Genomic DNA, 21,392 nt, shown 5'->3' on the forward strand with positions numbered 1-21,392 from the left:
CCCTCCCTCCCCACCCCCACACTTTCCCGTTTGAAATTCCATTCTCCATCATATTACCTCCCCATTACAATCATTGTAATTACATATTTACAATATCAACCTATTAAGTATCCTCCTCCCTTCTTTTCTCCACCTTTTATGTCTCCTTTTCAACTTACTGGCCTCTGCTACTAAGTATTTTCATTCTCACGCAGAAGCCCAGTCATCTGTAGCTAGGATCCACATATGAGAGAGAACATGTGGTGCTTGGCTTTCTGGGCCTGGGTTACCTGACTTAGTATAATACTTTCCAGGTCCATCCATTTTTCTGCAAATTTCATAACTTCATTTTTCTTTACCGCTGAGTAGAACTCCATTGTATAAATGTACCACATCTTCATTATCTACTCATCTGTTGAGGGACATCTAGGCTGGTTCCATTTCCCAGCTATTATAAATTGAGCAGCAATAAACATGGTTGAGCATGTACTTCTAAGGAAATGAGATGAGTCCTTTGGATATATGCCTAGGAGCGCTATAGCTGGGTCATATGGTAAATCAATCTCTAGCTGTTTTAGGAACCTCCACACTGTTTTCCACAATGGCTGGACCAGATTGCATTCCCACCAGCAGTGAAGAAGGGTTCCTTTTTTTCCACATCCCCGCCAACATTTATGATCATTTGTTTTCATGATGGTGGCCAATCTGACAGGAGTGAGATGGAATCTCAATGTAGTTTTAATCTGCATTTCCCTGATGACTAGTGACGTAGAACATTTTTTTAGATGCTTATATGCCATTCGTATTTCTTCCTTTGAGAACTCTCTATTTAGCTCCATAGCCCATTTTTTGATTGGCTTGTTTGATTCCTTATTATTTAACTTTTTGAGTTCTTTGTATATCCTAGATATTAATCCTCTATCAGATATATAGCTGGCGAAGATTTTTTCCCATTCTGTAGGTTGCCTCTTTGCTTTTTTCACTGTGTCCTTTGCGGTGCAAAATCTTTGTAATTTCATTAGGTCCCAGTGGTTAATCTGTGGTTTTATTGCCGGAGCAATTGGGGTTGTATTCAGAAAGTCTTTGCCAAGACCAATATGTTGAAGGGTTTCCCCTACTTTTTCCTCTAGCAGTTTCAAAGTTTCCGGTCTGATGTTAAGGTCTTTAATCCATTTGGACTTAATTCTTGTGCATGGCGAGAGAGAAGAATCTATTTTCATCCTTCTGCAGATATTTATCCAGTTTTCAAAACACCATTTGCTGAAGAGGCTGTCTCTTCTCCAATGAGTATTTTTGGCATTTTTATCGAATATCAGGTGGCTATAGCTACTTGGGCTTACATCTGGGTCCTCTATTCTGTTCCACTGATCTACATGTCTGTTTTTGTGCCAGTACCATGCTGTTTTTGTTACTATGGCTCTGTAGTATAGGTTAAAATCAGGTATGGTGATACCACCAGCCTCTTTTTTGTTGCTCAGTATTATTTTAGATATTCGAGGTTTTTTGTGATTCCAAATGAATTTTTGGATTGTTTTTTCTATTTCCATGAAGAAAGCCTTTGGAATTTTGATAGGGATTGCATTAAATGTGTAGATTGCTTTAGGTAAGATTGCCATTTTCACAATATTGATTCTTCCAATCCAGGAACAAGGGATGTTTCTCCACTTTCTAGTGTCTTCTGCAATTTCTCGCTTGAGTGTTTTAAAGTTCTCATTGTAGAGATTCTTTACTTCCTTGGTTAGGTTTATTCCAAGGTATTTTATTTTTTTTTGATGCAATTTTGAATGGGAGTGATTCTCTGATTTCATCCTCTGTGTGTTTGTTGTTAGCATATATGAAGGCTACTGATTTCTGTGTATTTATTTTGTATCCTGCTACATTGCTGTAGGTTTTGATCAGCTCTAACAGCTTGCTAGTAGAGTCTCTAGGGTCCTTTATGTATAGAATCATGTCATCTGCAAATAATGATAACTTGATTTCTTCCTTTCCAATTTGTATCCCTTTTATGTGTGTCTCTTGCCTTATTGCTATGGCTAAGACTTCCAAAACTATATTAAATAAAAGTGGGGACAGTGGACACCCTTGTCTTGTTCCTGATTTTAGTGGAAAAGCTTCCAGTTTTTCCCCATTTAGTAATATGTTGGCTGTAGGCTTGTCATAAATAGCCTTTATTATATTGAGATATGTTCCTTCTATTCCCAGTCTCTGTAGGACTTTTATCATGAAGGGATGTTGGATTTTGTCAAATGCTTTCTCTGCATCTAATGAGATGATCATGTGATTTTTGTCCTTCAACCCATTTATATAATGTATTACATTTATAGATTTGCATATGTTGAACCATCCCTGCATCTCTGGGACAAAGCCTACTTGGTCAGGGTGAATGATCTTTTTGATATACTCTTTTATTCTGTTTGCCAATATTTTGTTGAGAATTTTTGCATCTATGTTCATGAGGGAGATTGGTCTGTAATTTTCTTTTTTTGTTCTATCTTTGCCTGGTTTTGGTATCAGGGTGATGCTGGCCTCATAGAAGGAGTTTGGTAGAATTCCTTCTTTTTCTATTTCCTGGAAAAGTTTAAGAAGCAATGGTGTTAGCTCTTCCTTAAAAGTCTGGTAAAATTCAGCAGTGAATCCATCTGGGCCTGGGCTTTTTTTAGTTGGGAGATTATTGATAACTGTTCGGATCTCCATGTTTGTTATAGGTCTATTTAAGTGATTAATCTCATTTTGATTTAATTTAGGTAGGTCATATAGATCAAGGAAATCATCCATTATTTCAGATTTTCATACTTTGTGGAGTATATGCTTTTGTAGTATGTCCCTATGATTTTTTGAATTTCTCTGGAATCTGTTGTGATGTTGCCTTGTTCATCTCTGATTTTATTAATTTGTGTCTCTTCTCTCTTTCTTTTGGTCAGATTTGCTAAGGGTTTATCAATCTTGTTTATCCTTTCAAAGAACCAACTCTTTGTTTCATTAATTCTTTGGATTGTTCTTTTTCTTTCTATTTCATTAATTTCTGCCCTAATCTTTATTATTTCTTCCCGTCTACTAATTTTTGGTTTGCCTTGTTCTTCTTTTTCCAAGGCTTTAAGGCGAAGCATTAGGTCGTTTACTTGCAACCTTTCTAATTTCTTAATATAGGCACTTAAGGCTATAAATTTACCTCTTATAACTGCCTTCATTGTGTCCCAGAGATTTTGGTATGTTGTGTTCTCATTATCATTTGACTCTATAAATTTTTTGATTTCCTTTTTGATTTCTTCATTGACCCACTCATCATTTAGTAGTGTATTGTTTAGTTTCCATGATTTTGTGTATGCTCTATAGCCTTTCTTGCTACTGATTTATAGTTTAATTCCATTGTGGTCAGATAGAATGCAAGGAATTATTTCAATTTTCCTGAATTTGTTAAGATTTGCTTTGTGTCCTAATATATGGTCTATTTTAGAGAATGTTCCATGTGCTGCTGGAAAGAATGTATATTCTGCAGCCTTTGGATGAAATGTCCTGTATATATCTGTTAGGTCCATTCCTTCTATGACCTCATTTAGTCCAGATGCCTCTCTGTTTATTCTTTCCCTGGATGACCTGTCAATTGATGAGAGTGGGGTGTTAAAGTCACCCACCACCACTGTGTTTGGTGTTATCTGTGACCTTAGTTCTAATAGTGTTTGTTTGACGAATTTGGGAGCCCCCATGTTAGGTGCATATATGTTTAGGATTGTAATGTCCTCCTGTTGGAGTGTGCCCTTAATCAATATAAAGTGACTTTCCTTATCTTTCTTGACTAACGTCGGACTAAAGTCTACCCTGTCTGATATTAGGATAGCAACCCCTGCTTGTTTTCTAGGCCCATTTGCTTGAAACACCGTCTTCCAACCTTTCACCCTAAGATAATGTCTATCCTTTGTAGAAAGGTGAGTTTCTTGGAGACAACAAATTGTAGGATCCTGCTTTTTAACCCAGTCTGCAAATCTATGTCTTTTCGTTGGGGCATTGAGACCGTTGATATTAAGAGATATTATTGAAAGGTGTGGGGCTGGAGAGATGGCTTAGCAGTTAAGCGCTTGCCTGTGAAGCCTAAGGACCCCGGTTCGAGGCTCGGTTCCCCAGGTCCCACGTTAGCCAGATGCACAAGGGGGCGCACGCGTCTGGAGTTCGTTTGCAGAGGCTGGAAGCCCTGGCGCGCCCATTCTCTCTCTCTCCCTCTATCTGTCTTTCTCTCTGTGTCTGTCGCTCTCAAATAAATAAAAAAAAAATTTAAAAAAAAAAAAAAAGAAAGGTGTGTATTTATGTTTGCCATTTTTGTGTGTGTGTGTGTGTGTGTTACTGGTTCTACCTGTGCTCTCTTCTGTTAACTGGTATTTGAGTATAGCTTGTTTTTTCTAGGTTCCTTATATGTGTGCTTTTCCTTTTGTTCAGCATGGAGGATTCTATCAAGTATTTTCTGTAGAGCTGGTTTTGTCTTCAAATACTCCTTTAACCTGCTTTTGTCATGGAATGTCTTTATTTCTCCATCTATTTGAATGGATAACTTTGCAGGATAAAGTAACCTTGGTTGACAGTTGTTATCTTTCAGAACTTGGAATATATCACTCCAAGCCCTTCTGGCTTTAAAAGTTTGTGTTGAATAATCTGCTGTAATCCTGATGGGCTTGCTTTTGTAGGTAACTTGATTTTTCTCTCTAACTGCTTTCAATAATTTTTCTTTGGTTTGTGTGTTTGGAAGTTTGATTATAATATGGCGAGGGGAGGTTCTTTCTGGGTTTTGTCTGGCTGGGGTTCTAAAGGCTTCCTGTATCTGTATTGGCACCTCTTTCCCAATTTGGGGGAAATTTTCCTCTATGATTTTGTTGAAGATGCCTACTATGCCTCTGGAGTGGAGTTCTTCTCCTTCTACTATGCCCTGAATTCTTATATTGGATCTTTTCATAGTGTCCCAATTATCTTGAAATTCCCACTCATACTTTTCTATAAGTTTGTCTTTCTCTTTGTTGGACTGCATTAGGTCTGCCACCTGGTCTTCTAGCTTAGATATTCTGTCCTCTCCCTCATCCATCCTACTGGTGAGATTTTCTACAGAGTTTTTTATTTCATTAACTGTGTTCTTCATTGCTAGTAATTCTGACTGGTTTTTCTTTATTATTTCTATTTCCTTATTTATGTCTTGTATTGCCTTCTTTATTTCATTAAATTGGTGTCCTGAGTCTTCGATTCCTTTGATTTCCTCTTTGATTCTTTGATTTCTTCTTTGACCTCTTTGAACATATTTATAATCATTCTTTTGAACTCTTTCTCAGGCATTTCCTCTAACTTGTTCTCACTGGAGGACATTTCTGATGCACTTATACTTTTAGGTGGATTTATATTGTCTTGCTTTTTAGTGTTTCTTTTGTTATAATGTATACATTTTTGTATCTTGGATTAAGTTAATACTTGGATTTTCTAGCTAGCTGGGTATTCTTAGCTGTATCAATTGATTTGATGTTATATATTTTCAGGGTAGGAGCTTTAGGTGTTAGGTGTGGCTCTTAAGACTCTCATAGTATCTACAAACGTGTTCCTAGGGGTTGAGTTTCCCTGCTATGGGAGTATTCAAGCAGGCTGAGTGGAATAAAATACAGGTAGATTCTAAAATTTCACTAAACACTGTACACATTCAATCAAAAACAGTCCCAAGTATGTATGCAAGAGTCGTTATTATACCGACCAGATCCTCTATCAACAAAGAGGTTAAGATTTCTGGTCTGTTGAGGGATCCAAGTCAGCTTGTGACCAAGTGAGACCCTTCCCTGGTGCAATCCCAGTTACCTTGGATGATTTTGGTCTCAGTCAAGTTGCTGCCTGGGTCGTCGGCCTGCTGTTCTGATTTCTGGAGCTGGACACTGGCTTTTCCTGTTGGTCAAACCGAGCCCGGCAAGTGTGGCCCTGCAGATCAGCACCCCTGCTGCTGGAACTGCTGCTGCTAAAGCTGCTGCTGTTGGGTCTGTAGCCACTGCTGCTGCTGCTGGGCCCACCGCTGCTGCTGCCTCTGCTGCTGCTGTAGCTGCCACTGCTGGAGCCACCACTGCTGCTGAAGCTGCTGCTGCTGTGTCTACTGCCGCTGCTGCCACTGAAGCTGCTGCTGCGGGATCTGCCACTGCTGCCGCTCCTGGGTCTGCTATGGCTGGGGCCGCTGTTACTGGTGCCGGAGCCACTGATGTTGCTGCCAAACTCTGCTCCTGCTTGGGTCCCGCTGTTGGCTCAAGTTGGCGTGGCCGGGTCCTGGTACTGCTGCTCTGATCATTGGAGCTGGGCTCAGGTGGTGGGGGAGGGGAGGGAGCCGCAGCTGCTCTGGTTCTCTTGCTGGTCCACATGTTCTTCTACCTTGTGATCTGCTCTTCCGTTGCTCACTGCCGCTGTCCCTTCACGTTTCCTGAGTTGCGGAGAGCGCTGGTGTGAGTGGAAAATCCCCGCACCTGGCTTATCCTGATGCTGGAGCCGATCCTGGTGGCTTTCTGGTGGCCACCGCTGCAGCGGTTGGCAGAGCTGCCGGGGCCATTTTTGCCGGCCTGTGCGGGCTCTGGATGCTCTGGATCTCTTCTACTTCTCCACGTCCGCTTCAATTTCCTATACACCTCACTTTTTAGTAAAAGTGTGTATTTTGCTGAGTTTTTTTTGGTCTTTTTTCCCCCCTAGGCTGCTTTGGCGTGGTACCTACGCCGCCATCTTAACCGGAAGTCCTTCTATATATCTATCTTTATGTGACTACTAGAGAACTGAACTCAGGCAGTCAGGTTTTGCAAGCAACTGCCTTTAACTACTGAGTCATCTCCCAGCTCTATTTCATCTTTTAATACTAAAATGCAATGCAGAGACCATATAAGATGCCAAAATTAATATATTTAAGTACATTAAAATATTTGCATAGAATATAATTTGGGAAAAATACTTGCAATTAATACTCAAAAAGGCTAGCTTTCTCATCACTACAAATGAAGAAGAAAAAAAATATATACATATATCTCCAAAGAAAAAGACTATTAACCAAAGGGAATAAGACCAGATCTAAAACGTAGGAAAAGATGCTCTACATGACTCAAAATAATGCAGGTCTAAGGTAGTAACACAGTGACTAGAGAATGTGCTTAGCATGTGAAAGGTCCTGGGATCAATCTCCAGTGCTGCAGAAACAAAACCAATCAAATAAAACATAAATTCAGGAAATGCATATTAAAATCACAAGACACCATTACTTGGCCATCAGACTCCATTCTCAAGGGTAATGTGGAGCCCCGAGCAATCTAATATGATCGTGGGAGTAGGGGTAGGTGGCCCACAATCTCATAATTCACATTGATCATGTACTGTGAGGTTTCAAAAGGCACTGCTGTTAGCGAAGGCTTCTGTGGGTCTGTGGTCACAATATCTTCAACAACTATAATAACATCTTACATGTGTTTCTACTTAAACAAACCTTCAGCATGTACTCCTTACAAAAAATTAATGTTATATTTGTTTATGATAACACAGTAGCCAAGAAGAGTTTAATACTTTCCCAACTAAGTAATGAAAATTTCTTTGATTTTTGATGGTCTTATGACAATGTTGCCGACTGTTCTAAGGTCACCATTTCAGGAATCCACAAACTTTGCTGCTTTTCCTTGCTTTTCAAATCTGCATGTATGGATGACACTTCAGGACTGTCTGGCTCACCCAGACTGCTGAGCTGCCTCTTCCTTTTGCCTGTTGTGCCACAGTGGACGTCAGCAAGCACTATGACAGCTCATGCCTAGAGGTCACTTGTTCCACATGCACATTTTCTTTATTATGGGATTCTAGAAGTACTGTAGCACTAGAATATTTTTAATTCATTTTTTTAAGGTTACCATACAAGGCATCTTCAAGCATGTGTCATTATGCATTGTTACATTTCTTGCCCTCTCCTGCCTCCCTGCGTCTTTTTCCTGCCTCCAGCCAATTCCTGTCCTTCTGCCAGTTAGCCCCCACTCTACTTCCTTATCAGATATTGCATTACTCTTCCTATGTCCTATAAGATCTTTTCCTCCCCTCTTATGATCTTGGAGACAATTTTAAACAATAAAATCTACAATAAAGATTTTTAAAATGTAGAATACAGAACAACAACTGGACCATGAAAAGGATACATTTATAACATGGGATCTGACACGAGACAAGCTCACATTGTCCCCCTGAATTGGGACTGTGCACACTGTCACACATTCCTTTCTATTACTGATATCTAGTGATGAGGACTGCCTGTTAAATTACATTTGGACCTCAATTATTCTATACACTCCGATTTGTATAAAAGTAACACAATTACAGAGATATTCTTTGAAGTAATTTCAATGAGAAAGAAAGTGGAAATATTAATTGCTTATTGGTTAGTGGACTTACAGTAACTGTTTTGCTTTCAAATATACTGCATAAAAGAGGAAGGGCCACACGGGTGATTCGAAACCTTTATATTAAGTATTTTTCAAACTTTTTGAGCATGAAACAGTTGAAAAGAAAATCCAAACTGAAATAAAACAAAAATCTCCTCACACTACCATCTAGTATACACATTTATAGCTGAAACTTCACAAAATAGTATTTGTCCTTTTGCTTGCAATGCCCTGGTCTATTCTATGAGGTTCTTCATAACTGACCTACTGCAGTTAAGATTCTGCTTGAGATTCATGAGACTGATTTCAGAATTCACATTCAGTCAAATAAATGACAAGGAGGAAAATAACATGTAGAGACAGTGCTTCCATTGTGCGAAAATGATAAGTGACTCTATATGAACACGTTGATAAATTCATGAGATTTCTTTAAACGAATATTTTATAAACCAGCAACCATGGCTGCCACTAGAGAGGGAAATGGTTGACTAAGGGCCTTAAGTATATCAACATATTTTTTAAACTACATATCCCTTATGAAACTTCTGCATTTTTCCCTACTTTCATTCATAATACTATCTAAAATGTCCCTAGGAATTTTGATTATCAAATTCTTCTCTGCTTAGATTAAGATAGTCTGAGCTACTGAAATCTGATGTAATGTGACATAACTATGAATTTTTAACTGTCATTCATACAATGCTTTATCATGATGAAAGACCTTACCTAATATTTCTTAAATGTTCCCTGGTATCATGACTACCTATTAAATAATCAACTCCTATGACAATACATGAAAATGTCCCTACTTATTCACACTGAGTGTATGTATTTAGGATAAAATCTGTCATGCTCCAAGATCAGTAAGAATAAATGAAATAACAACAGATCTAACTTTTCTCAACTAGGTTTCCAGCCAAAATATTATGAAAGAGGGAGGTTCCTGACACCCCTAAAACATTACAGGCTATTCCATAAGCTCTTGGTTTCCCACCAGAAATAAATGGTAAGATCCTATTGCTGAAGACTCCACATACTTGAGCTCCAAGGTCACTGAGAAATCAAGCTGGGGCTGAACTGAAAACTCTCCTGTGTAGACCAGCTGACAGAAAGCTGGAAAAAGCTGAACTGCATGCAACCCTATGGGAGAGAGAAGTCATCAATTGTGAAAACAGTGGACACTGCAAGCCTTAAGTTTGGCCAACCAGGACAAATGACCGAATGGGTACGATAGTGGCATGTCTGTTATGAGGGAAACCAACTGCTCTCTCTCTCTTTTTAAAAATTATTTATTTATTTGCAACAGAGAAAGAGTCAGAGAAAGAGAGAGAGAGAGAGAGAGAGAGAGAGAGAGAATGAGCATACCAGGGCTTCCAGCCACTGCAAATGAACTCCAGATGCATGTGCTACCTGTGCATCTAGCTTATGTGGGTACTGGGAAAACGAGCCTTGAACCAGGGTCCTTAGGCTTCACAGGCAAGTGCTTAACTGCTAAGCCACTCTCCAGCCCCCTAACTAATCTCTTAATTGGACAGGAGGCCCACCCTATGGAAAGGAATATGTGCCTGGTACTGAAAACCTAATTAAAAGTCTATGGTAGGGGAGGTCATGTGCCTAGGAATGTAACACTTGCTCTTGTCTATCTAAATCCATATATTAGGCTCACCAAACTGCCCTGAAAGCACTTTTCTTAACATTCATACCCATATGTTAATGCTACTCTCACTTTTGGCTAGAGAAGCTCTCTTTTCAGATGGCAGTGACTGCTGGGATGACCCAAATGGTACCATAGTGCTGAGAAGAAGTGACAGAGGAGTATGCAGTACTGAAATATCTCTGTCATACCTTCCCAGGTCCATTAAAGAAAAGGTGGCAGAAAAAATGTAGAAGCCAAAGAAAGGGTAGGACTACTTACAATGCAATCATTCAGAGACAAACTGGCCTCGATAACTTCACAGTGCTTAGAGCTACCTTCACAAGACCCTCAAAATAGGAGGAAAAAGCTGGGCGAAGTGGTGCACGCCTTTAATCCCAGTACTCGGGAAGCAACGGTAAGAGGATCGCCATGAGTTTGAGGTGAGGTCTTTCATCATGATAAAGCATTGTATGAATGACAGTTAAAAATTCATAGTTATGTCACATTACATCAGATTTCAGTAGCTCAGACTATCTTAATCTAAGCAGAGAAGAATTTGATAATCAAAATTCCTAGGGACATTTTAGATAGTATTATGAATGAAAGTAGGGAAAAATGCAGAATGAATTCCCTAGCCTGAGCTAGGGTGAGATCCTACCTGGGTGGAGGGGGGGAGATGATGACAACAAAATAATTGAGCAAAGGAGGGGATATGATGGAGAATGGATTTGTGAAAGGGAAAATGAGGGAGGAGAAGGAATTAATCATGGTTTATTGTCTATAATTATGGAAGCTGTCAATAAAAAGTTGAAAAATATTATAAAAGGCCAAAATATTACAAGTTTTAAGAAAATGATTAGCAAACATTTGTCTCAAAAGTGAAGTTCTCTCATAAAAAAGCTGCCAAAGTTATTCACTTTACCATTTGTCTTGATTTATAATTAAAACACAGCAAAAAGTAGTACAAATTTTGGTCACAATTGCACAAAGAAAAAACATTTCAGTACAAGAGTAGCATTTCTTGCCATTGCTAATATATAGAAGCCTACAACTTGTTTCCTGCTTCGGCGGAGTAAATTGTTCCACATTAAAAGCTATTCTAAACCTATTAACAGTAATGTCACCATCCAGCCAGTCTGGGAGATGCTGCTCGATATTTCTGGGATTCTTCCACATGTAGACAGTACATGTATGGGCTGTGAGTTCAGAACTGTGAGGGCTAATGAATGGCCTGAAGTTATGTCTCCACTTATGAAAGTGCTGGCTACAGCAGTCTTTGGTGTGGTCAGACTCAAGCCTATTTCCATTTAGAGACGCTCCCGGCCTTTCAGTAATGACTATTTTCCTCTGGTAGCAGCCAGTGACTGTTTACAACCTAACTACTGATTCAAAGAAGCTTATGTTTTGTTGAAGGCCAACGGCCAGGGATTTGTGAGGCTCCTGAGATACTCACACCATGGAAAAATTCCCATCAGAAAACATTAAGAACACACTAAAATAAGTTCCCAAATAGGTTTAGCATGTAAAAAATGGACACAAAGATTTGGCAAGATTCTTCTTTACCAGGTGACTTCTTAGCACATTATGTCATGTAAATGTGATGTGAAAAAATGGTCACACCATGATACTGTTCCAGAGACAGAAGATGCTGGGACAAGCCAGTAACACACAGGCTCCTCAAGAATAAGTCTAGTGGCATTTCAGGGACAGTCAAAGGATTTGAATTTAATAGCTTGAAACAAGTCAGTTCACCCTTGGGCACAAGGCTCAAGGGGGGGCTCTATAGTAGTTATGATGGCATTCTGCCACATGAACCAGCCCTTAGCCCCGTAGAAGACTTGACCTCTTCCTGCCATTGATGATGCTTCTCCCGGGGTACTTCTTTCTCTTTCAATATCATTCATATGTCATCCTGTTTAAATTAAGTTTAGCAAAATTTCCTTACCAGGTTGCAAGCAAGCTGTTTCTTCCAAATGAAGTCTTTTCTCTGACCAGAAAGAAGCCCCAAGCCACCCCATTTTAAAAAATAATATTGTCTTCCCATTATTGCTAACAATCCCCAGCTGCCCTAGCTCCCTCACCCATTTAAAACCTCTCTGCTTGGTTTCACATCCCAGACCTTCTTACAAGGAAAACAGAACTCTTAAAACCAGAACTGTCTTTGCTGGGCCATTGCCAAGTCAACTGCCAATCCTTAGCCTTCAGTTGAATGGCATACCCTAGGATAACTTGAATTGGTTAAGTTACTCCTTATTGAATAAAGAAAAAGTACTTCTAAAACAGGAAGGATGGGGCTGGGAAGATGGCTTAGCAGGTAAGCACTTGCCTGTGAAGCCTAAGGATCTTGGTTCAAGGCTTGATTCCCCAGGACCCATGTTAGCCAGATGCACAAGGGGGTGCACGTGTCTGGAGTTCGTTTGCAGTGGCTGGAGGCTCTGGCACACCCATTCTCTCTCTCTGCCTCTTTCTCTCTCTGTCTGTCTGTTGCTCTCAAATAAATAAATAAAAATAAAAATAGAATAGCTTCCCCTTATCTCTGTAGATTTTTTCTTCTGTTTAAGTTCTTAACCTTGTAGGTCATCTCTTCAAAAGATAATATACAAAAATGCCTTATGTCTGGATATAGACTCTTTAAGATTCATGCAATACATATTCTGTTATAGCTGTGAGATACGTGAGTTACCATACTTCCCTGAAAAACTTTCACCACTGAGCTGTCTTGGGAGCAATAGTGACTGAACTCTACAGAACACTAATAACACTAATCCAAAGACATAACCCCTCTATCTCTCCAAAATCTCACTCAGCTTTTTTTCAAGAGAAAAAAAGAATGCCAACTAAAGAAAGACTGTAAAGATATTTCAATTCTCTCCCTGGTTTAGCATTTTAATACATTAGAGACTGATGGAAGCAGAGTGTTACTGGCTGGGCCCTGGAAGTTCTATACTGGAGAGAAAACCATTCAGTAAAATAAGTTTCATTGAAACATGACTTTATTCATTCCCTCTCTCTCTCTCTCTCTCTCTCTCTCTCTCTCTCTCTCTCTTTATAAGTAAGGCTTATCTCATGCTGGATTAATACTTACTACCCATTCAACAGATGAGGAATGACTATAAAATTTGCCAAGCACTTTTCCTGAGTTTTAAAAGAGTCACTAAAAGAATTATATAATTGGTGGAATTGTGTTTCTAAATCTTCATATTTCAGATGGAAAATTTTGTAGCCAAATAAATAAGTACACCAAGTTCTGGCTAAAAAATAACTAGAACTCTACTTGTCATGATGGAAGAGAAAATTACATATAAAAAATTTCCAGCTTTTAAAGAAAATGCTATGAAGATTTAAAGGCAGGAATGTTCTACTATAAACAAAACAGATTACAGCAAAAACTATTTCCAGAATATGAATCTCAGTGCACCACCTCATATATTAATGCTACTCTTAGCTGCTAAAAGGTTTAAATATCGCACTTGCGTTAGTCATTTGGTGGTTAAGCTAATCTATATATTTCTATCTGATCATTGAATAGAATTAGGATGCCAGCCTATCTTTCAAAACAGGAAGAACCAGAGAAATGAGCTTTCTATCTCAGAAGCATGCAGGACCCTCACATAGAGTTTTAATTCTGCTTTTCGAGAGATCAGAAACATCAAACAAGCATCAGTGAAGCCTCTTTCCACTGCTGGCCCAAACACGAATGTGCTTTCTCTTTGACAGTAAATTATATGATCATGTGAGCCTCACAGAAATGCCTAGTCATAAGTGCTCACAGTGGCGTGTGCCATGTAATGGAAAGAAGTGATATTGCTAGTGCCCCAGAAGGAAGCTCCTTTGAAGTGTGTGTTTATATGTGCGCGCCAGATTTTTAATGCTAGTAAAACCAAAAGGCAGTTGGAATTTTAAGTTACAGTAAAATGACCTTTTATCTTTTTAATGTTCCAGGAAGCATCAATTGAATCTAACATTTTTTATTTTTATTTTTAAACCACAACATGTTTTGGTAACAGGAGCAACAACAACAAAAAGTACTCGTTGAACTTTGCCTGCTCTGAAAGGGGAAGCATCACATTTAAGCTCTAATTGGCAGCTGTAGGACTATTTGATTTGATAGAGCTCAGCCAAAACTGATAAAGAAACTCACTATCGTTTTAGCTAATTATGAAAGAAACTGCAACAATTCTCATAAAATTTTAAAAACCAAGTAACAATAAACAACAAAAATACACAGATATGTGAATAGGCTAAGGAAAACCAAGAATTAATGTGAAATGCAAGTTGGGAGAAAGAAGGTAGTGAGATCAGAGAGGCCCACATGGGGGCTTCAAAGATATGGGTAATGGGCAATTTCTTAGCTGGGCGTCAGGTCCACAGGTGTTCATTTCATTATTGTCCTTTATAACCTACAAATGCATTATGCCATTCTTTTAAAACCATATGAAACATTTCATAGTAAAAGATGAAAAACAAGAGGGGTGGGTAAAGGGGTAGCTGGAGAAATGGAAGCAGTATCATACCCAAAAGTTAATTATTGGCACCATAAACACATTCCCAGATAGAAAGAACCTGAAGTTATTCTCTCAATAAGGCAGGATTAACTTAATGGCAAAGTAACAATCACCATGTGTGTTCATGGGATAATCAGGGTCTGAGTGAACTGTGTGCCTAAAAGTCTGTTTAGTATGAAGGACTCCAACATAGCCTTGGACAAAAGGCCACTGGCCAAAGACATAAACTAGAAGTAAAGAAATCTTAGGAGCTTTTACACATTTATTCTGAATTGCTTATGATTTTCCTCAAACATATGAAGGCAGTTGTATACTGGCCCCTATACTCACTGCTCCTATCAACCACTCGAACAAAGGAACTTCACAGGCTCCAATCAAAATATGGGGAATAAAGTATCAAGAAGGAAATGCACTCCCAAAAAAGTACTTCTGTGGAAGCCCGGAAAGCATATGCAACTATACTTTAGCAGGTAAAATATATTGGCTTTTTTTTCCTGCTAAAAGTAGAGAGTGGCAAATGGCAGGATGAGTGTTGCAAACATACTGACGTCCAAGTTGTTCTTCTACAAGTCTGTTTGTAAATCCTGTCTTCTGGGAGCTATTTAAGCTATCTCCAAATATCTTCATTCCCAGACTCTATCCAATCCATATTGTTTTGTTGAGCATATAAGAATATTTTAAGTGATAATCCTTTCTTTTTTTTTTGAAAGAGTAATCAACTGTAAAAAAAAAATTCAATAAGGAAACTCTGGGCACTTAATTCATTTATCTAGAAGTTATTATAAGACACAGTCCCTGCTTCTAATACTTCTCAGTGAGTGGAGTAATTCTCACAAGGAAGAACTTTCTAATGCATGGAAAGAGATTTGTAATATCCCTATGTAGTCACTGAGACTCTGATTACATCCTCTATAAAATAACTGGATTCAGGGGAAGAAAAAAAACAACAACAACAACATAAGAATTGTTGGCCTAGAAAGAGGGAAAGGCATATTAGTATCTTATGGTGAGTGTAACAAGGACTACAGTGACAAGGCTTCAATAAGCAAGTTACTGGGGGAAAACAAAAACAACAACATGTCCCTTTGGAAGATGCATTTGGAATGGTTGGGACTCAGGTGTATTGGGGATATGGAAAGGTAAAAAAAGGATGAATTGCAAGTAATACTAGAGTATTCTCTGGGGCCAAGTGGAAGATAGGGGTTGCCATCTTGTTAGGTAGCTGGAGTCTACTCTAGAAGGCCAGAACTGACCAGAGAGGTAAGTGTGTATATGTGTGTCCAGTGAAAACATTAGTTATATTTTGACTGCAAATACCTAACCAGAAGGAAGGAAAGGGTGTATTTGGCTTACATTTCTGGGACACAGTCTATTATTACAAGGAAGGCATGACAGGCTGGCTAGACAAATTGTAGCCAGAGTCCAGAAGCAGAGGGCAAGCAGGAAATAGAGCTAGGTCTGCCTCCAGTAACCCACTTCCTCTATTGAGATTCCACCTCCTAAAGTTCCACAACCTTCCTAAACAGTGCCCCCAGCTGGGGAGCAATTGTTTAATCACATGAGCCTATGGGGGATATGTGATCATTAACCACAACAAGAAGCATAAAATCTACATGTGATATCTATAAAATCTGAACACACATAAACATATATAAGTTCTAGTCGAATCATTTTATTAAAGCATGAGAGGAATATGGTTGGAGGACAGGGAGAAGTTGGTCATGGGATACAATGCAGCAGTCAGATGGCAGGAATAAGTTCTGTTCTGCTGAACAAAAGGATGAAGACAGTTATCCATAATTCACAGTGTATTTTAAAAATGTTCTCAGAGTTGTTAGTGGTAGTGCATGCCTTTAACCCTAGCACTTGGAAGACAGAGGTAGGAGGATCATTGAGTGTTCAAGGCCACCCTGTGACTACATAGCAAATTCCAGGTCAGCCTGGGCTAGAGCACAACCCTACTATGAAAAATAAAAAATAAACAAACAAATACAATAACAAAACATGTTCTTAGTCCAAAGTGATAAAAACTTAAGGGAGATATACTGATTGCCTAGAATTAATCATTATCCAAGGCATAGATGAAATGAAATGAACATATTATATACATAAACATGTGCCAATTACATATCAATTAAAAAAAGCCCAAGATGGTAGAATACACCTATAATCTGAGGACTAAGGAGGTTGAGATATGATGATAAAAAAGCTAGTCAGGACTACAAAAAATAAAATAATAACACATTAAGAGTAGTAAGAGATACAAGTTTTGTCTGCACTTAGCTTACACATACAGTAAACTAATAACCTATACTTAATCCCTTTTGTTCTGATCACTCCCTCTGATCTTGGGATTGATATAGCTGTCTTGGTCACATTTTTATTTATGTTCTGTTTTACTGCAGAGACATTGTTTTTTTTTTCCTGATTGCCCCTGGCTTGGGGCCTGTGCTTAGGTTCTCAGGCCAGCTGCACAGAGAGACAATGCTCAGGTGGTGGTCCACAGGTGGGAGTGAGATGACAAAGGAGGGAAGCCTGAAGCTGAGGCTCTTTGGAGTCAGAAAAAAGTGGCTGAAGATCACAACACAAAAAAATAGTGGTGAGGTTGGTCCCAGAGAAGCTGAGAGAAGAAATCCATGATCCACTGATGAGAACTAAGACTGACAGTGCTGCCTAATGATGCGAAGTAGCACCTTTATTTGTCATGCAGTGTGAGGTATCCACTGAAGATCAGACACCACAGTACATTCTTTATGACTCCATTTATATAACATGTACAACCGGGCAAAACCAACCATGCTGTTGGAAGTCAGCATATTGGTATAATCTGAAGTAGAGAGAGACTAGGAATAGGTCACAGGGGTCTTTGTGGGTAGCAGTAAAGTTCTATTTTTAAAAACTGGGTATTGATTACATGGGGCAGGTTCAATTTGTGACAATTCATCAAGAAGGTGGAGTTATGATTTTAGCATGTTCGTGAATCTATGTATACTTTAATTAAATAGGCCCCTATTATACATATTTTTATTTATTTATTTGACAGGCAGAGAGAAAGAAAGATAAAGGAAGACAGAGAGAAAGAATGGGCATGCCAGTGCCTCTAGCCACTGCAAATGAACTCTTGACACATGTGCCCCCTTGTGCATCTGGTTTACGCAGGTCCTGGGGAATGGAACCATGGTCCTTAGGCTTCACAGGCAAATGCCTTAACCACTAAGCCATTTCCCCAGCCCCATTATGCATATTTTTAAGAAGTTCCTCTCTAGATGAATAGATTAATAAAAAGCAACCCATAGGTAGTCACAAGAGATGTGACTACCTATGGCTTGACAAATGGATGGGGAGCTGGCTTCATGTCTACTGTGTGCTGGGCTAGATACAGGTCCATACATCTGTAAATCTGCAAATATACTCTCTTGACTCTCCCTCACCACAGCTTTATGAGGAGGGCAGGGAAAATGTCTTATTTTTTAGAGGAGTAAGTAACATGGAACTGTATGCCCAATGCAAGAGCTAACAGGCCATGGAGCCAGTACTGACTTCTAGACCAGTAGCTCTTTCATAGTCTTATCCCTTTTGAGGAAGAAATTGGGAGAAGCTTGTCCCTGTGTTACAACATATATTGATATGGGTCACCTCTAAAGCTCTGGGATAAGACAAGGAAGCAAGATATGGTCTAGTGTTCATCGTACTAAGACTTTACTGAAGGTCTAGGTCTTAAGCTCACTTGAAAAATATGCTCTAGTTTGCACTTAAAAACAAACATTCATCTTTTGTAAATTTATCTATAGAAAAAGATCAGTGGGATAGAGTAGCTTAAAAGTACTGACTTAAGGACATCAGCCTTTTCACGCTGTGAAGAAAATGAGAAAAGAAAACCTCACAGTAAATGTATGTCCAACTCACCGAGAAGTGTCTGCTTATTCTGGGAGGAGTCAGCCTCTGCAGAGCACCTGCATGACCGGAGAACAATCACTCCACCGAGCACACCATCTTCACTGGCGAGGAAGGGGGAACCTGAGCAGAAAGGACTGGCAGTCATCTTTCAGGGATTTGATTCTTTTTTCATTTTCAATTTTCATTTGATTATAAGAGCAAAATGTGGTAATAAGAACTTGAAAGATGCCCATTTTCTAACAATCATTATTATTCATACCTCAGATAGACCTGATAGCAAAGGAGACTTATGCCTGAACTGAGGCCATTTGGCAAAGACAGTGCCAGATGCTGCCAAGACAATGTGAGTAGGGGAGGGAGTACTGTGTTCAGAATGGAATCAGAAACATCACCAGATGAAAGCACCAAATGCAGCACCATCCTTTGATCAGCTCTTAGGGATCCCTTACCAAGCTCTCCCTGATGCCAGGGGCATACCACCAAAAGCTTTGATTTACTACCTTAAATTCAATTTTAAACAATAAATTACAAAGTTTATTACAAATATTTAAAAATGCTCCTGATGGTTTATACAAATGAGGGGCAAACTGCATGTCTATTATGAGGGTTAGCCTCCTTGAGATCTCACACACTGAGCCACTATAAGCATTTCAAGAACATTACATTTTAAAATCCCTCATTTTGTTTCCCTAAGGATATTTTCAAGCCATCTGGCATATCAAATGAGCACGTGGAGAACAAATGCAAAATTAACCCAAGAATTATCAAAGAAAGTAGTAAAAATAAAAACCAACCAAACTGGATGGGGGAAACTTTTGGTTAAATTTAGTAGATTAAGTACACACAATTATCTCCACTCCTTCCTTAAATCAGAGCAATGGATGGAAAAGGAAAACAAGGGGGCAAAGGATGAACCAATGATGTGCAAAGAAAACGGCAGAGGAGGAAAAAAATGTCTGATATTTAGGAAATGGGAAATGAGTGAGTTATTTTATACACCTTGCAGATACAGGAAATCTCAAACCCAAGTAGCTTTCCAGCACTGGTTTATCTATAAAATAAAACAATGTATCAGAAATCAGAAGTTTCAATCTCTTCTAAAGGCCGAGATGAAATGAAGATGGTTGGTTGAATGTCTAAAGGTATCCTCTGAACCAACAGTCAGAAAACTGTAACCTGCTAGGGATTATGTTTCAACATTTAAAGTGATTATTAAAAAGTATGTGGGGAAAGGAGAGTAGGAAGAGAAGAGGAATGGAGAAATAGAATATGTGACAAAAGCCATGATGCAGCCTGCAAGGCCCATGATTTTTATTCTTGCATTCTTTTGCAAAAAGTTTACCAGCCCCAATCTAGAGCCCAGGTTTCCTACTAGAGAAGAAACTAAGTATTCTTAAGCCTATTATTGATACCAACATATTCAGGCTCAGCTCAGGGCAAGAACAAGGCTGCATGCTAAAAAGACAAGAGGCTGAAGTGAGAGTCTTACTATTAAAGTATGCTTTAACCATTGGGCTGAGAGCCTCTGAGCATGAGGTCGAATATCCCTAACCCAACAAATAGAGGAAGAAAGACCTACTTAAGAGACACACAAAAAAAGCAACCTGTCCTTGCCTTAAGGGCTTCCAGGTGACAGTGTGACTCACAAACAAGAGGGTTTTCCTATGTTTCTGGGTACTTAGCAGACAGCCTATGATCACTAGATATTTACCTCTGTTGTAGGAAAGAAAGAACCCAAAACAAAAAGATGAAACAGAAACTAGAAAAAAAAAAGGGGGAGGGGCTGAACAGAAAGAAAGCAAAAGAAAAAAAAATGGAGTTGCAGGTATAGTTTAGTGGTAGAGTGCCTGCCAAAGCCCTGAGTTTGATGACCAGCACTGAGACACAAGAAAGAAGGAGGTAGGGGGAAGGGATGGAGAAGGTCAAAGGGAGAGTGAGATTGAGAGTAATAAAATGAAAGAGAGGGAAGGGAGGAGAGGAGAGGTATCAGGAATTAGAAGTAAAAGCCGATCCAGCAAGAACGTCTGACATTTGAGTAACTAGAGTTTTAGGAAGAGAATAAAAAAGTAAAAAACTTTTTGGAGAATAATTTAAATTTTTTCCCAACAACTGAAGGATGAATGCTAAGACTGACAAAAACCAGCCATACATCACTCAGTCAAAGTCATGAACAAAGGGCCCATGTGGATATCACTGTACTATTACAGATGCTATTGTAAGCAACAAGATACTAAGTGAGAAAGGCCTTCAAACCTCCAAGATAGAAAAAGTATACAAAGAAGTCAAAAAGATCATAATGGCATTGATTTCTAAAAGCAAAAGTGAATACCAATAAATTCTAAATCTCTCAAAGATTTTTGTCTCCTGTGCTTTCTTTCTCGAAAAGCTACAGAATGGGGACTTCCCAGTAAGATGGTGGCATAGGAGCCATGCCAAACCAGCCTAGGGAGGGATTTAAGCAAAACCCCAGCAAAATACACTCTTCTTCTGAAGAGTGAAGGAGTATAGGCTATTCTTAGACAGAGATGAGAAGCTGGAGAGACCAAGATTGACCAGAAAGAAGGAAAACAGCCACAGTCCCACTGAGGTGCTTGTGGCCTGATCTGTGCAATCTGTGCACCCGCCACCAAGCACGACAAGCAGCAGCAGCAGCAGAGCCCAAATAAGGGATTTTTCAATTTCATCAACCTCCTTGCAGAATTAAAAAATCTTAAGGAAAGCCAGCTAAGTTCAACTAAAGAGCTACTAAAGGGACTCAGGTAGAACTGTGAGAGCAACTCCAGTCTGAACTCTCCCATCCCCACCATCAGAACCACGAACCTACAGCATTCAGACCCCAGTGACAGTACAGCCGATCAGAGATCCAGCTCCACAACACACACAGAGGGATCAAGGTGGGCATTCAGCATTGGTGAGATTGGAAGCTACCCCAAAAGGTAAAGAGGCTGATTGACAGAAAGAAAGAAAGAAAGAAAGAAA

The 21,392-nt window shown here is 39.3% G+C and overlaps 1 protein-coding gene across 11 annotated transcripts in view; it reads right to left on the reverse strand.

Moving 5' to 3' along the window:
- The window catches only part of Tasp1 (taspase 1), a 314,575-nt gene that overhangs the window by 32,934 nt on the left and 260,249 nt on the right, over positions 1-21,392 (reverse strand). For 8 of the 11 annotated variants that reach the window (XM_045157512.1, XM_045157513.1, XM_045157516.1 and 5 more), the window contains one exon: positions 18,423-18,533. The exons of the other annotated variants lie outside the window; for them this stretch is intronic. In XM_045157512.1, coding sequence (XP_045013447.1) covers positions 18,423-18,533 — 111 coding nt within the window. The remainder of the gene's footprint in view (positions 1-18,422; positions 18,534-21,392) is intronic. 11 annotated transcript variants of the gene reach the window in all.

This window comes from Jaculus jaculus, chromosome 8, assembly GCF_020740685.1.
Source record: "Jaculus jaculus isolate mJacJac1 chromosome 8, mJacJac1.mat.Y.cur, whole genome shotgun sequence".
Classification (NCBI taxonomy): domain Eukaryota; kingdom Metazoa; phylum Chordata; class Mammalia; order Rodentia; family Dipodidae; genus Jaculus; species Jaculus jaculus.